At 36.3% G+C, this 17,972-nt stretch overlaps 1 protein-coding gene across 2 annotated transcripts; it reads left to right on the plus strand.

The window, feature by feature from the left end:
* The first annotated feature begins 8,610 nt into the window (after positions 1–8,610).
* LOC110614824 lies at positions 8,611–15,313 on the plus strand. 2 transcript variants are annotated; one of them, XM_021756500.2, is made up of 4 exons: positions 8,611–8,778; positions 10,363–11,194; positions 13,094–14,851; positions 14,958–15,313. In XM_021756500.2, exons 1-4 carry the CDS (start codon positions 8,753–8,755, stop codon positions 14,994–14,996), a joined length of 2,655 nt encoding a protein of 884 aa, XP_021612192.1. In that variant the 5' UTR covers positions 8,611–8,752; the 3' UTR covers positions 14,997–15,313. The 2 variants fall into 2 exon arrangements, with proteins under 2 accessions (XP_021612192.1, XP_021612193.1); XM_021756501.2 differs by having other exon boundaries at positions 8,651–8,778; positions 10,285–11,194.
* Positions 15,314–17,972: the final 2,659 nt, after the last annotated feature.

The raw sequence follows: 17,972 nt of genomic DNA on the forward strand, positions 1-17,972 counted from the left end.
AGTTCTAGTGAATGAATATGTGCTGTGGGAAGCTCACAAGAGATGGGCCCACGTAAAGCTAGTGGTCAAGTGCGCTTGAACCCACTAGGTTATTAATGTTTTGCCCAATCAAATAGCCACGTCACGATTCCGTCCCGGAAAAAGAAACGTCTCTGCAATCAGCGTAACCAATAAAAAAATCTTCTACAAAAAAAAAAAAAATTCGAGTGTTTAAAAAATCTTATGTGATTCCGCGCTTTTGCGATTTTTTAAAGCAAACTGCGTATTTTAATATTTAAAGTATACATTAAAAAGTAATATAAAATTTTAAATTATATTGGTATAAATGAACTTCTCATTTATTAAAATATATTAAATAAAATATTTCAATTAAAAAATAATAGATTTTATGAGAAAAAAATTACAATATGACATATAAACCTTTTAAAATTTAAAAATAAATGAAATAAACCCTTAGTTAAAAAAATATCAAATAAATCACTTAATTTCCAATATATATATATATATATTACCTCGTATTTCTATGAGTAATCATTTTTTTAATGATGTCGTTTACCAATTTCAAAATAAAATAATCAAATTTATGTTTTATTAAATTATAATTAAATTTGTAAAAAATAATTATAAAAAAGGTAAAATGATAAATAAGCCTTCAAAACTATTTGATAAATAATAATTTATCTAGTTACTTTTAAAATGCAGTATCTATGATGATACTAGATACTAGATACGTAATATAATTGAGAATTTATATACAAAAATATATTTGTTGCAAATTTAAATTAAAATAGTCAAAGTCTAATATCTTTTGATATGTTTTAAAAATTAATTAATTAATTAATTTATTATATTTTCAAATTTAAATGACTTATATGTTTCTTAATGATTTAAAAATAAAAAAACAATTTAATTTAATTTAGTAGTTGATGTTGCTAAAAATAAAATGACGACGTGACTGGAACAGAACTATATTATGATTAGTTAAACCTGCAAGAAAGAAAATGTGAGATAGCGGTGGGTGTTCAAGACAGTCATAGAGAAATTGAGAGAATACAATGAATAACTTCAAACTTGAGTAGTATTCCAAAATAATGTATTTTTACCTCTATGATTGTTCTCATTTTATACTCTAAGAAGTTAGATATAAATATAGTATTTCCTGATAATCCGACAATGATGTGACAGACTTATTGATAAATGATCTTCACCGGCTAATTCATAAAGGAGTTTTACCGGCTAATTGATAAAGGAGTTTTACCGGCTAATTGATTAGGAATCCAATTATCACAGACGTGAAGAGAATCTGCTAGACTATAGTCGTTAATGGTAACTTTCTTATGGAGTCATGAAGTTATGAGGGCGGGTCTTGTCCGACCTGCAGCCGACCTATTTTGAAACGCCTGGGTCTCCTTCTTTGGATTTGAGCACGATGGTCATCCGGATCTTTTTTTCTATGGATGAGATCACGTATTAGTTTCTCAAATTCTTTCTGCGTGACCCAATCTTATGGTGATAGCTCACTGTCTATTTTGAGTGAGTCTTATGTAGCATCAAAGGTCCCCCGCTGGTCTTCAATTCTTTATATTCGAAGGTGACAGTTGTTTTCATAATCTGAGTCATGTTACTTATTTGTCTGGTCTGAGCGCATGATATCCTTACTTTCTTCTTGCTTGTCTTGCCGATCAGTCAGGTTTAAGATCTTGTCTTGGCAAAAAAATGATCCGAGTGATATAATAATGCCTTGATAAGTTTTCAGGCATTTTTCAGCCCTTGCGAGCTCTTGGGCCTTTTGTAGCCTTGTTGTGCTTCCGGCTATTTTCCAATCCCAGCATGGCTTTCTCTAGCCCTGACAACCTTTCTGGCATCAAATTTCTTTGCAAGTTTCTGAGCATTTTTCTAGCCCTGGCGTGCTCTGGACTTTCTCTAGTTTTAACGAGTTTTCATGCATCAAATTCTTTTGTGAGCTTCCAAGGCATTTTCTAACTCTTACAAGCTCCTTGGCCTTTTCTAGCCCTTATGAGCATTTTTCTAGCCTTGATCCTAGCCCTGACATACCTCTGGGCTTTATAGCATCAAATGCTTTTACGAGATTCTAGACATTTTCTACCCTTGACGAGCTTTATGGCATCAAATCCTTTGCGAGCTTCCGAATATTTTTCTAACCCTTACGATCTCCTTGGCCTTTTTTAACCTTATTGAGCTTTCGAGCATTTTCTTGCTTTGACTAGCCTTGATGAGCTTTTGGTCATTCTCCTCCTTGCAAAAAGTTTTAGATTTCCAAGAGTAATTGTAAGAGTAGCGACACATGCCTGTAATTCTCTTTGTGAGATGGGTTTAATGCTCTCGGTCGCGTGGCCTGGTGTATATCCACCTTGCGCCCTGACATTAATTGCCTTAGAAGCTTCTCGTGAAGTGGGAATAACTTCCGGTTGATCGGTTTGATGTATTCCCATATTGAGGCCTACCATGAAATGCTTTAGAAACACCTTATGAAGCGAGGCTAACATCTGGTCTTCTGGCCTGATGGGCTCTCAACTTATGGCCTTATTTTACTGGGACTAACATCCAGCCTTTTGGCCTAACGGACTTTCAACTTATGGCTTGACATAAAATGCCTTATAAACTTTTTGGGATTAACTCTCGGTAAGTTGGTTTGGCGTATACTAGCCTTGCGGTCTGATATCAAATGCCTTAGAAAATTCTCGTGAAGTGGGACTAACACCCAGTAGGTCGGCTTGACTTATTCCCGCCCTGAGACTTGGCATTAAATGTCTTAAAAACTTATTGTGAAGTGGGACTAACACTCGGTAGATTGGCCTGGCGTATACCTGCCTTTAGATTTGACATTAAATGCCTTAGAAATTTATCGGGACTAACAACCGGTAGATCGGTTTGGTATATACCCACCTTCAAGTCTGGCATTAAATGCCTTAGAAACTCTTCGGGACTAACACTTGGTAGGTCGGCTTGGCGTATACTCGCTTTGAGACCTGGCATGAAAGAAACTTCTCGGGATTAACGCCCAGTCTTCTAGCCTGGCGTATACTCGTCTTGCGGCCTTGGCATGAAATGCCTTAGAAACTTCTTGAGACTAACACCTAGTCTTCTGGCCCGGCGTATACCCACCTAGCGGACTTAGCATGAAATGCCTTAGAAACTTTTTAGGACTAATATACAGTCTTCTGGCCTAGCGTATACCTGTCTTGTGGCCTGACATGAAAATACCTTATTGTTCGGGGCCCATGCTCGGATGACCATGTGGTCGTTTTATGAATATATTTCTGCGGACCAACGCCCAGAGTTTGGCCTGGCGTTTGCCTTGTGGCCTGGTAGAAGATGCCTTATTATGCGGGACTCATGGCCGGATGGCAGATCAACGCTTGGAGTTTGGCTTGGTGATTATCTTGTGGCCTGCATAAGATGCCTTGTTATGTGAGACCCATGCTCAGATGGCCTTGTGGCCTTTTATGAATTTGTTTCGGCAGACCAACGCCTAAATTATGTACGGGACCCATGCCTGGAGTATATGCGGGACCCATGTTCGGATGGCTATGTGGTCATTTTATGAATGTGTTTCTACGGACCAATGCCTATATTTTAGTGTGGAGATTGCCTTGTGGTCTACCATGAGATACCTTGTTATGCGGGACCCGTAACCAGATAGCATTGTGGTCCTTTATGAATTTATTTTCGCGGACCAACGCCCGGATTTTGGCCTGGTAATTGCCTTATTGTCTATTTTATTGTCTCTATGCTTTCATACAATGATTATGATTTTCCTATAAAAAAGAAACTTGAAGAATCCATCTTGATTTTATAATATTATCATAAATCACAAATATTTCTCTAAGGATAAAATAAAAGACTCGGTCATCTGACTTGACCATTTTCAAAACTTGAAATTGGACTTAGGAGTTGGACATCTGTGATATTCTCCTTATTGTCATCTCTATCAATGCTTGGTCCTCCTGCAAATATATGAGTAACGCCCATAGGTTCGTTAGGTGATTTCAGAAATTATTACCTCATGCTCAAGTCTCATATCTTTTTTACTCTTTCTGATGAACTTTCAAAGAGTGCCGTTTTTTAATAACCTCTCGACCTCGTCTTTTAGATGCCGGCATTCCTTCATTGTATGTCCATGGTTTTCATGAAAACAATAGTGCTTGGTCTTATCTGATTTTCGGCTCTCTATCATTCAATGGGGTATATTCCTTATACTTATCTCGGCCATTCCTTCCTTGGGAGACCAAGTAGCATTTGTGGTTTCCCTTGTATCCTTGCTTCTCCTGCTTTTGGCCTTGCTTCTGACCCATTTTTTTGTTCTCTTCCCATCCTTCTTGACATCTTTGGGCAGCCCATACTAGCCTCCAGCCCGCATCCTTAGGAACATCATCTGATGGATCCTCTTCCTCGAACTTATCATTTCCTTTGGACTGAGTCTGGATTGTCTTTGTCCAAGTCTTTGAGGTCTCTATAGAAACTTCATCTCTCTCTCTGGAGCCATAAGTGACGCCTCTTTTCGACCTTTGTATTGCTTGAAAATAACCTACAACTTTTTGACGTACTAAAGTATTTGCTCGATATTCAAATTGTTGAAATTTGCCTCATTAACAATATGGGGTATATTTTGTCCACTACCAGGAGTAAAAGAAATGGTAATATCCTTATTGGTAATAATCTTAGCAGCAGCTCATAAACTGTCAGCCATTGCTAAAGATAAGAGAGAGATTTCTTTTTAAGATAAAAGGGATAAGAGACCAGTTTTAATCTAAATGAACATAAAGAATTCAATAAATTTTCTAGTAATGAAACTAAATAATATTGTTGAAAATAAAATAATGACATGGGCGGAACATAGCTGTATTGTGATTGGTTAAACCTATAAGGAAGAGAATGTGAGGTGGTGCTGGGTGCTTACGGTGGCCACTCCGACGCTCAAGTCAATATACTGAAAAATCGAGAGAATGCAATAAATTGCTTAGAACTTGAGTAGTGTTCTAGAATAACATACATTTGACTTTGTGATTGTTCTCCTTTTATACTATAAGAAAGTGAGTATAAATATAATATTTCATGATAATCCGGCAATGATATGACTGGTTCGTTGGTAAAGGATTTTCACTGTCAAATTGGTCGGGAATCCCGTGATTGCAAGCGTGAAGAAGATCTGATAGATTGTAGTTGTTAATGGTAACTTTCTTATAGAGTTCTGAAATTATGAGAGTGGGTCTTGTTCGACCTGAGCCTAATCTGTTCTAAAGCATTCGGATCTCCTTTTTTGGATTCTGATACTATGATCGTCCAGACTTTTTTCTCTACGAGTAGAACCATATATTGATTTATCAAATTTTTACCACGTAATCCAATTTTATAATAATAATTAACTGTCTACTTTGAGCGAGTCTCGTATAATATCAATAATTTAAGTTTTTCTTTGAATTAAAAAAAAAATTCAAATGTTATATGACTACTCATCTCTAGGGTGAGCATTCGGTCGGTTTGGTTTTAAACCGAACCGAATCGAATAAACCGAAAATCAAAATTTTAGTATTTATAAAAATTGAACCGAATCGATTTTGATCAGAAATCGAATTGAAATGAACCGGTCTGATTCAATTCAATTCGGTTCAGTTTGATCGATTTCGATTTTTAATAAATTTTTTATTTTTACACTTTATTTTTAATATTTTAAAATTTAATTAAAATATTTTAATTTTAATATAATTTAATTTTTCTATATTATTGAAAATAACATATTATTATTACTAATCGGTTCGGTTCGATTTTTTCAATTTTTTTCTGATTAAAACCAAATCGAACCGAAATAACTGAAATTTTTAAAATTAAAAATCGAATCGAATCGAATTGAATAAAAAATCAAACCGAATTTTAAAATTAATTCGATTCGGTCGATTTTTTCAATTTAAACCGAATACTGCGTATCCTACTCATCTCTAATATTTGACTTTTTCATTATTATTGTTATTATTAAATTAAAGTTAGATATCATCTTAAATATAAGGTAAATATTAATTGTTATCTAGTTATTTTATTAATTTAAAAATATTTCTTTTAGAATTCTCTTGTAATGTATAATATATAATGAAATTTACAGAATCAATTTAAAAAATATGAATTAAACTAAAATTATTTAATTAAAAAAGTAAACGTGTCTGCAATCTGCATGGCCAATAAAAAAATTCTCCACAAAGGGACAAAAATTAAAAAAAAAAAAAGATAAAAAGAAAAATCGACTTTTTAAGATCTTAAGATAAGCATGAGTCCCCGCCATTTGCAGATTTTTTTTTATTATATAATTAATATATTTATTATTAAATTAATTTTAAAAACGATTTTAAACCAATATATAAAAATATTATCATTATTATATATTCTATTAATTGAAAATATTTTTTTAAGACTCTCACTATGTTATAAAATAACTATACTTATGTACTTAAATACCATACACTCAATGAATTAAAAATTAAAAAAATAATTTATATGTGAATTCTATATAGATAATTATATTTTAGGGAGATTTATAATTTAATCTTTGGGTATTGCCATTATTAACAAGTCAGTTCCTATATTTTTAGAAATCTATTAAAACGTTCTTATGTTTTATTTCCGTCAACGAAATAGTCTTTTCGTCCTATTTTCCGTTAAAATTAGATAAAGGAGGAGAGAGAAAATTTTTAAAATTCAATTTTACCCTCAAATAAAACCATTTATTTAGTCCTTGTATATTATAATTATTAACAAATTAGTTCTTACATTTTCAAAAATCTATTAAAATATTTTTATCTTTTTTCATATCTATTAAAACGTTCTTATCGTTTTTTTCCGTCAATGAAATAGTCCCTATCTTTTCTCATATCTATTAAAATATCCTTATCGTTACTTTATGTCAACGAAATAGTCCCTCCTCATCGTTTCTTTCTCTCAACGAAATCATCCCTCTCTATATTTTTAGAAATCTATTAAAATGTCCTTATTGTTTATTTTTATCAACGAAATAGTCCTTATCTTTTCTCAGATCTATTAAAACGTCCTTATTGTTTTTTTTTTCAACGAAATAGTCCCTATATTTTCTTTTCTCCTCCTCCTCCTCCTCCTCCTCCTCCTCCTCCTCCTCCTCCTCCTCCTCAGAAGAAGAAGAAGAAGAAGAAGAAGAAGAAGAAGAAGAAGAAGAAGGAGCAGAAGGAGAAGAAGAAGAAGAGAAAGAAGAAAAAGAAAAAGAAGAAGAAGAAGCAGAAGAAGAAGAAGAAGAAGAGAAAGAAGAAAAAGAAGAAGAAGAAGAAGAATGAGAAGAAGAACAAGAGAAAGAAGAAAAAGAAGAAAAAGAAGCAAAAGAAGAAAAAGAATAAGAAGGAGAAGAAGCAGAAGCAGAAGAAGAAGAAGCAGAAGGAAGAAGAATCGATGAAGAAGAAAAGGAAGGAGGAGGAGGAGGAGAAAAATAATGGGGGTAATTTAGTCTTTTACTCTATTTTTAATGGCAAAAATAGACGGAAGGACTATTTCGTTGACAGAGAGAAAACATAAGAACGTTTTAATAGGTTTCTAAAAATACAGGGACTGACTTATTAATAATGACAATACACAGGGACTAAATTATAAATCTCCCTATATTTTATTTTATATATATATATAATGTTTAAAAAATTATTTTAATTAATGGTGTGGAAAAGTCGCGAGACTATATATACTTGTCAATTTGTTATGCAGATACGAATTGAGTTGATTTTTATTTTTTTTACACACTTTTGCTAGCATAAATAAAAATATTACATATAAATTAATTAATATAATATATAATTTTTTTTGCTATTATAATAATAGAAATATATAATTAATGTGTCGAATAATTTCTCAATTAAAAATATAATACATTCCGAATATATGCAATGATTTACATTAAATATTAAAATTTTAATTTTTAGACAATAAATTCACATTTTTAATCAAATAAATATCTAAATTAGAATTAATTTAACTTATAATATAATTTAAAATTTTGTTTGATTAACAAAATAATCACTTAATTTAAATAAATAAATATTTTTTTTATTATAATAAATATATTTTATACAATACATATTTGTTATAATTAATGTCTACTATAATAAATATAATATTTTTCTATTAATACTTACAAATATTAAAATCAATTTTAAAGTATAAAAGATGCCTCATTTCCCTATTATAAAGAAGAAAGGATTAGAAAACATTTAATATATAAAAATATTTAATATTATATTTTTTCATATAACAACTATAAAATCATTATACTATATTTCTCATATGAGAAATACAAAATATATATTTTTAATTATAAAATTTAAAATTTTGGAAGTATTTTATTAAATAAAACTTTAACTATTATATTATAATTTATTATTAATTTTTAAACTAATTTAATATTAGTTGATTTTTTAATTTTATTATTAAAATTTAAAATTTTAATTACAAATATGACTGAACGTAAATATTTAGATTCCGACAAAAAAACGTAAATATTTAGAATTTTAGCGAAAGAAATATATAAAATATATGAATTAAAAAAAAAAAAAAGGGAAAGAAACGAACGCGTGGTCTCACTCTCACAAATCAAACCGAACAAGCGTTAATCTTTTTTTTCTCTCTCTCTCTCTCCGTGAAAATACAATAACAGAAGCGAAAGAATTTTCTTTTTGGTCTATATTCCTGAATTACCTGGCTTCTCCTCAACAATTCAACCTTCCTGGCCATGACATCTCTGCTTTCTCCTACTAGGTAACTAAACAAATCTTCTCTTTTACCTTCCATTTTCTTTTATTCCAGCTTAAACACGTCTGGTTTCTTTCATTTTCCTTTTCTTATTCTTATTTGTAAAGAAGAACAAGTTGACAATCGAAGTTAATAGATGCATAACTGAAAAACCCATTTGCCTAGGTTTTCTCTTCTTCGTGGGTTTTAATGTTCAACTTCTTTCATGTAGGTTAGCTATATGTTCTCGTCTTCCTTTCTTTATTTGTATATAAACATGGACCTTTTTCTTAGCTTATACAGTTGCTTATTTCTCTAGCGCTTGAATATAATGCGGTTGTAAAAATTAAGAATTTTCACGAAACAATGGACTGTCCATTTGTTTCACTAGAATGCTGGTTTTGGGTATTGAGAGTCGTTTAGTTATTGGATTTCTTTGATTTGGTGTTATTGTTACTTTTATCAAGTTTAATCGGTAAATGAACTTATATGGCAGCTTTTTGGTTTTGCTCTCGATCATGGACCTCATCTTGTTTTTCCAATGCTAAATATTTCAAAGAATGTCCTGCTATATGATAATACTGTTGAATGCGAAAGCTTGTGCACATCAATTCTGATTTTTACTATGTGCAGTTTATAAGTTCTACATGGTTAATTAGTTGTACGGATCTTAATCAAACAATGGTGCTTATAGATCAAAATGATACCAAAGGGGCATGTTCATTCATAAATCCTACTGTCATTTTAGCAGGGTAATTAGTTGTTATTTTTGTTGTTTTCTATGATGAATATGTACACTATTTCATGCTTTCCGGTTTTCCATAATGGTTAGGGGATTTTGGTCCTTGCATAGTAGGCCCTGTCCTTAGTTTTTCTTTTAAATCCACAATTGATTTAGTTTACTTTAATGATTTGGGGGTTGGGTTGCAATTCTTGGATTCTGATACTTGCAATTAAATCAGTACTGTTGAATGACCTTAATGTTCTTCCAAAATATGCAATTATTCTTTAGCCTTTCAATATGCTTATAGAGCAGCAATTCTCGTCATGCAGTGTTCTGTTGTAATTAGCTCTGGCTATATTTCTTTTCTAGTTTTATTAAGGTCATGTTTATAATTGGAATGAGTTTGTAAAGTTCCTTTCTTCTCTTCCACAAAATAGGGTTGTAATGCAACTTACTTATATCCATAACCTAGGGTTATAATATACCTAAAATATATGTACTTCATTCTCAAGCATCCAGCTAATTGTATCTAAGTGAATGGATTATCTAATTCAGGCATCTGCAAACGCCAGAAGTCTAGAACTATAGTAACTAAAATTGGCAGCTGTATGCATCATAAATAATGATTGACTTTTAAAATGATATCTTGGTGATTAATGCTGTACTCCCACTTTTTCATTCCGAACTGAAGGCCAAGAGATTTGTGTTGAAGATTATCTTTTAATCTTTGAGTTCCATATGTATGCATTGGCTTCATTGTTTTCCATCAAACAAAATGTATAATCATTACATATTGGATTACTTGACAGGGCTAATGAATTGTAATTGTGGTGAAAATAAGAGTCTTGCACATTCTGATTACTGAGTTCAATTTCTCCTGCATATAGGCAGGTTGATTCTCTTTGCCTGCATAGTGACATGGAAGATACTCGAGATGAATATGCTAAGCAATCATCTTCTTCATCCCCTTGTGAAATGGAAGAGAGTTTTGGAGATCCAATGGTGCTTCCTCGTGTAGGAGATGAATATCAAGCAGAAATTCCTCTTCTAATTGCAGAATATGATCATTTACAGCTTATAAAGATATCAAGAAATTCAGATATGATGGTAAATATTCACAAGTCTTTTCTACTGGGATTACCCATCCCACTTATGTGGTCACAAACTGGAGTTGAAAACATTAATGGAACGGTAGAATTGGAAAATAGTGAGAGCCAGGTTACTTCTAACAATGAATTTCCAGAAGTTAAAGTTGAACCATTGGACACAATATCAGGCTATGGAAAAATCTTAGGAGTTCATTCAAACATTCAACAGACTGCTGGAAATGATAACATGGAACTGGACTCAGTCCTGCTGCAGGAATCTGAAACTAAAACAGATCTGGTAGAAAGAGGTTTCTGTCCTCTGCCTGGCTCATTGTGTGAATCATGGACAGATGTTGAATGTGATAGTTTTCTTCTTGGCCTGTACGTATTTGGGAAGAATCTTGTTGCTGTGAAGAAGTTTGTCAATAGTAAAGAGATGGGCGATATACTTGCTTTCTATTACGGAAAGTTTTACAGGTCTGATGGATATCGCAGGTGGTCAGAGTGTCGGAAACTAAGAAGTAGGCGAAGTATCCATGGACAAAAGATATTTACAGGGTGGAGGCAACAGGAACTATTATCTCGATTACTTTCTCATGTTTCACAGGAATGTCAGAGTGTGTTGCTCGAGGTATCTTCTTAATGTTATAATTATATAAAAAACACTGGTTATATCATATGTCATTCTTTTACAAACTAAATTTCATTTCAAATTTATGAGATGATTTTTTTCTTTTGGTTGATAAGCAGCAGAATTTTATTATAATTGGTCTTACTGAGTATCACATCCCTGTTAATTTTGTTGATTGATCCATTATCACAATATCATCTGAAGTTGTAGGAGCACCACTATTCTCAGAAAATATCATTTGGGAATGATATTCTTCTTGCTGTTATTATGCATGTGGTAGCATATCCTTTGTTTATGAGGTAGGATGATCTTTCTCAATAAATTTTGAATGTCCAATCATTATTCACATGGCACCAGGGGGTGATAGAACATTCACTAGGCTGAGAGTAGCGCATGATAGCAGGTTACTAGTTAAAGATCATGCCGCAATGCTGTAATTATAACTACTACGAATGCCTCATATATACTTTGCATACCATTCCAATTGTAGGCTTCCATTAATCTTGTGCTGACTATTATTGAGTTTGTACTTGAAAGTGTAGTTACTTCATTATGATTGGATGTTAATCTTCCCATTTTTCATTGTTGGTCTTTTTTCTTGTTTGATTATTATGATTGGTAGTCAAGAATCTTAAGATTTTTCTTTGAAGTCCCACCCTTTTTTTCCAAACTATCAACAAAGACCCTTTGATGTCGGAAACAAAAGAATGTTTTGCTCTTTGGTTTGCCTAACCCTTCTTTATTACTCTATCCTGAACTTCTCTTGCTGTTTCTGTATACATATAGGTTTGCACACATCTATCATAAATGTAGTTCTTTGATGAATATAAGCTATAAAGCATTACCAGTATTAGTGTCCTTTATAGAGCATATTTAGGCTCTGTTCTGGTGGTGCAGTTTGCTCTCCTTACTGTTGTTCACCTACTTTAAATAAGAACATCAAATTGTAGGTTTGTTCTCTTAGTTGTTCTTCCTACTATCAAAAATTTATTTAAGATGCAAATTTTCTCTTTTTGGATGAAGTTTTGGCGGCCTATATTCAAGTATTTAGGTTCTATTATCCAACAGATTAAGAGTAATAAATAGGAATGCAAGTCTTAGGATCAAAACATGATGGATCATGAAGTGGAAGAGTGCCTTAGGTGTTCTATACAACCGTAAGATATCTGATAAAGTAAAAGTTATAGAACTGAAGTCAAGCTAGTTATATTGTGTGGAATTGAATTTTGGGCATCTAAAGTACAACACATCCATAAAATGATGGATGTCTGGTATGATAAATGGATAAAATTAAGAATGGCTACATGAATCAATAAGTGCATGTAGATCATTGAGGATAAAATGAGGCGTGTTGATTAAGATGGTTTGTAATGTCAAACATAGAAAACCAAATATGCATATGGTAGGAGTGAGGAAGTAAAGGGGAAGACCTAAAATGATGTGGAGGAAAGTAGCACTATAAGATTTACAATTTTGAATATTGAAGCGGAACTAGTGCCAAACATAGTTGAACTCTAAAAAGGATCCATATAGCTTACGTAACTAGTTTGGGTTAAAACTTAGTTGTTATTTATATGTATTTTTCATCTTTTTATTTTAATTTTTCATAGCTGTTGAACTTACTAGTTCAGATCCAATTTGCAACTTTTTGCTCCACACTCGTTGCCTTTTTCATTTCTCTCTCTCTCTCTCTCTCTAAAATTTTTAACTTAACTAAGTATAAGTGAGCATCATTGGCACTTCTGTTCTTTCTCTCTTTCTTTCTTTTAAAATAAAGAGCCAGTTGATTCCAATGGTTCATTCAACTCAAAGACCACATTGGCATAGTAGTTGCCTTTATGTTCTTCCTTTATTCTGACAATTAGGCTTGCCCCATTACTAATGATAATTATGCTGCAGCTATGTAGGACATTTACAGAGGGGAAGATTTCATTTGAAGAATACGTTTTCACCCTAAAAGGTGCAGTTGGCATCAATATGCTCATAGAAGCAGTAGGCATTGGCAAAGGGAGGCATGATCTAACTGGCATTGCCATGGAGCCAGTAAAGCCCAATAATACAATTTCGTTTCGTCCTGAAATACCAACTGGAAAGGCCTGCTCCTCTCTTACATCTTCAGACATTATCAAGTTTCTGACAGGAAATTTTAGGTTAAGTAAAGCCCGATCCGGTGATCTATTCTGGGAAGCTGTTTGGCCCAGGCTTTTAGCAAGAGGATGGCACTCTGAGCAGCCTAAGGATGATGGCTTTTCTGGTTCTAAGCATTCTTTGGTATTTCTCATTCCTGGAGTTAAAAAATTTTCAAGGAGAAGACTTGTCAAAGGTAACCACTATTTTGATTCTGTTAGTGATGTCTTGAACAAAGTTGCATTAGACCCAGGACTACTTGAGCTTGACATTGAGGCAGCCAAAGGTGGCCAACATAAGGAAGAATGTGGATGGGACCCACCCTTGAAACAGGACCAAGATGATGTGTCAAATAAACAATGCCATCGTTACCTCCAGCCTCGTACCGCTAATTACAATCGCCATGTACAGAAATTTACAGTTGTGGACACCAGTTTGGCTCATGGAGCAGAACGACCTAAGGTGAGAGAGCTTAGAAGTTTACCTGCTGAAACTGTTAGTATATCTACCTCCTCTAGTCTTTCTACTGAAACTGAAGAAGATACGTCAGAAGACTCACAAGAGGAAGCAGAAAAAACTCACACCTCAAATCCAGAGGAGGATGTGACTGAGAGAAAAACTTGCGTCGACTCATCATATGTTTCAAATAGTGTTCTAAATATTGGCACACATATTAACCCTGATCCCAGCATTGCAGCTGAGGAAAATCATGAAAATATAAAAAGGAGTCTAATTAATGCCAAGGAGGAAAGGAAGACAATGAAGTTTCAATTCAGCCGGAAGGTGAAGTCAGGTTGCTCAAAATATTTGGTTCCTATTGCAAAGCAGCAGGGTCCCATTGCTTGTGACGTTGGACGGTCGAACTGGAGCACTAAAAATATGTCTGCAGACAGGAAGTTAAATAAAGATGAGTCACACTACATGTCAAACTCTCCTGATGCATGTGAGGGCCGGATTCTCCAGGTGGGCCCAACCCAAATTTTGTCATCTGCCAGTTCTTTGGCTAAAGACAGTCCAGATGATATCAGTGAAGGAGTTGGTGAGAATTGCCCAGTTAGAGAAGCATCTCCAGAGAAATCTCAATCCCCCAAGTTAATTGACTTGAATGTCCCCCGTGTATCACCGGATTTTGTGGTTGAATCTGTCCTGACAGACATGGTAAATAATGACAGCTCGTCCTTTCTATCTGGAACAGGCCAGCAACCTGAGCCTTTCACGCTCTGTAACAATGGGGCTGATCCACAGCAGCAATCTTTAGCTAGTAACCGGAGGCAAAGTACAAGGAACCGGCCATTGACCACAAAGGCATTGGAAGCCTTAGAATTAGGATTTTTCAGCACAAAGAAAAAGAGAAAAGGTGCAGACATATCTGAAAGTAATTTGGTATCAAGGCCTTCTAGACGAGTTCGCGGAAGGACTGGAATTAAAGCAACTCCCAAGGAAGGTCCTATGAATAAGGTCACGGACTCCACAACAGGAGAGCTTTTGGATGGTTTCCATGATAATATAAACATGATCAATGAGTCACAGGTTTAATGGTGGAAAAAAGCCTTTGTTTTTCGAAAAGACATGATTAATCCTGGTCTTCTGTAGGTTCTGTCACTAGTTAAAAATTTCCCAACGCTTCTCTAAGCAGACTAGAAGAAGAGCAGGAACGCCTACAGAAGTCAGATGAGTCTTAGAGGGAACATTGCCTTAACATCTTGGTGTAAAAGGCAGTTCCTTTTCAAGGGAGGTTCTGCTTGAGATATCCATCCCCAACCTTGTTGGAGGAGCTGGAAATTGTGATAATGATCTAGCTCGTTGATCCTCATCATACACAGGTAAATATACATATGTATGTAACATATTTTTTGAAATTTGTAAAACTTGAAATGGAATAATGGTTTGACATATGTATATATGGTCCGAGTTCTTTGCCCCAGGGCAACCCACACCCGGGGAAAGGAAAAAATAAAGAAAGATGAGGAAAACCTTCTGTCTGCTGATCAATGTTCCTCTTTTCTGATTCCTTAAGCATTTCTTAATAATGATTAATGACAGTATTTGATCTGTCAGCTCTATTAAGCTTTAACATGCCGATATATGAATTATTTTTAAAGCTGTGAGGCTTCGAGTTCACGTCCCAATTAAAAGCCAAATCAACCTGATGATCTGAGATCCAGAAAATGGGGTTTTACAAAGGTTCTGTAAAACTGAAAAAAGCTTAGGCCTAGAGGAGAACATTTCTCCTTTTATATGTTTTCTTTTGTCCGCTAGTGACGTGTAACAGAACGTGTGTCATTGGGCCACATGTTCCTGTCACGTTGATATGGACGTACGAGGAAATCAGATCCCTGTTCCATGCGTAACGGCCTCCGATTCTCTCAGACGCGCGTGCGGATGGGCCCACCAGGCGAGTGGGCTGGTTGCCTTCCTTCCTCTGGGCTAGGCTGAAATCGGGGATTAGAGCCGGGCCTAGAGAGGATATGATCACCAGGCCATAAAGGCTGGGCTGGCCTGATTGTGGAGTCGGGATAGAGCCCGGTCTCAAGGCTGAGCGGGCTGGCGGGCTGGGCCTGGATCATAAGGGAGACTTGAGGGCCTCTAAGTAATGGGCTGATATCGTGGGCTTGGCCCTAGACCGGGATAGAGAAATCCAGCAGTCATCAATTGCCCTTTTACCTCCTCGTCAGTTATTGTCTGGCTGACGAGGGGGTAAATACCGAGAGTAATAATGACCGCGCCGCCTAAAGTACAAGTCTACTCAGAACATCTCCTCGTCTCATCACTGTTTCAAATTTCAAATTCTTTATGTCCTCTCAAAACCTTTGCTCTCTTCTGTCTTCTGCGCGATTTGCCTACATCGTCCTTTTGCCCCAGCCACTTTCAAGGTACGCTCTTCTCTTTATCCTCCCATGGATAGCCTAAAACTTCCCGACGTTCTTAGAGTAGAGTCTAATGTCACTCCGTCTGTCCTAAAAAATTTCTTCTCTAGGGAGTATTTAGATACCCCTCTCTTTCGTATTTGGGCCCCCTACCCGAACGAGAGGATCGTTCTTCCCGATCCTCCTCCCTCCGACCTAATCGATCCTCAAAAGGATCTTAGCCTGGTCTTTTTCGCTAAACAAAGGGAGTTTGGCTTAACCTTCCCCTTTTCTCCTTTCTTTACCGAGGTCTTCCGGTACTTCAAGATAACCCCTCGGATGCTAGTTCCCAATTCCATTCTGTTCATGTCCTCCTTTGAATCTGTATGCCTGAGCTGGGGGTTCACACCCACGGTGCATTTGTTTGTTTCTTTCTTCCGATTAGTTAGAGTAGTCCAGGGTTTTTATTATTTTTCCCCTCGAGGGGGACTTTCAATCTTTTCGGGTCATAAAGAATTAATAAAGGGCTGGATGGAGGGCTTTGCAGTAGTGGAGCTCAAGAAGGAGTCCGGGCTCATCTGGGACTTAGAACTCTTCTGGGAGGATGTTTCACTGAACTGCAATGACCTGCCCCAGCTCAGCCTTACCGAGCAGGTCGGGTATCTTCGACTGACTTCTGTTGAAAGGAAGTATGACGTCGAGAAATGTATATTTGTGTCTAATCTTCGTGATATTAGAGACGCGGGTACTTTACTATACTTAGCTGTGTCTTTCTGCCTTGGGGATCTGCGTGGCAGGTTAGCTTACTTTGTATTGATTTTGGACTTTTGCAGCTTCCAACATGAAGATGGACTAGATCAAGCCCCCGAAGAACCTTATACTGTCTCGCGAGAGCATGAACGCGGCTCTGGACGCTCTCCAGGCTGGGCAATCGGTGAAAGAGGCTACCCAGGAGGTGGCTAGGACTATTTCTGCCAGGACGGTTAGTAAGCCTCTTGCTCCACCCTCCTCTCGAGCTCCCAAACCGAGTACCCGGGGAGCCAGGTTTGCCAGGTCCCCCAGCAGCAGGTCGAGCTCGGCTATTCAGCCCTCTCGAGCTTCCCGGTCCCAACGAACTTCCGCTGAGGGAGCGAAGAAAGCTTTAAAAGACACCGCTATGTCATCCGCTAGCGCCGAGCTGGCGAGAGCGGACTCAACCTTACCTCCAACAGACGCCGCCAGGTCATCCGCGGGCGCCGAGCTGGAGAGAGTGGACTCAACTTTGCCTTCCGGGGAGGCCCCTGAGGGGAGAATCGAGACCCTCGTGACTGAAGAGACGGCTCCCGAAGGTGAAGCGAGGGTCATCCTTGTGGATGAGGATGTAGGGGAAGCTGCTGGTGAGGATGCTCTGGTTATTAGGGATATCCTTGCGAAGGCTGCCGAGACTAAGACGGCTGAGGATGCTCTTCCCCAAAAGGAATCCTCAGGTGTCCCTGAAGAGGTTTCTAGGAGGATGGCGAGCAAGCGTCCTCTCCACTCTGACGCTCCTGCCCCCGCTCCTAAGAAGTTTCGGGTTCCCAGACGCCCGGACCCTGCTTTGCCCCCACTCGAGAAGAAGAAGAACTCGGTGGTGCCCCTGCTGTCTGCTTCTAACAATGACATCTTGAATGCGGACGACATCACCCACCAGTCCCCAGCGAGCGTGGTCGCTGAGATTATTCGGGAACGAATGTTTGGTGGGATCACGGCAGCTTCGGATCCTCGCCTGCTGGCTCTTTTCGGCCTCCTGGCTAGCTCTACTCAAGAGCAGGTGGCCTTCCGAGCTC

Source organism: Manihot esculenta, chromosome 5, assembly GCF_001659605.2.
Source record: "Manihot esculenta cultivar AM560-2 chromosome 5, M.esculenta_v8, whole genome shotgun sequence".
NCBI classification, from domain to species: domain Eukaryota; kingdom Viridiplantae; phylum Streptophyta; class Magnoliopsida; order Malpighiales; family Euphorbiaceae; genus Manihot; species Manihot esculenta.

Excerpts from the sequence above, each read along its gene's own strand:
- LOC110614824 (XM_021756500.2), top strand. The coding sequence starts at position 8,753 with ATGACATCTCTGCTTTCTCCTACTAG. Across the intron at positions 8,779-10,362 it reads TCTCTGCTTTCTCCTACTAG|GCAGGTTGATTCTCTTTGCC; the intron begins GTAACTAAACAA and ends TCCTGCATATAG. Across the intron at positions 14,852-14,957 it reads ACATGATCAATGAGTCACAG|ACTAGAAGAAGAGCAGGAAC; the intron begins GTTTAATGGTGG and ends TTCTCTAAGCAG.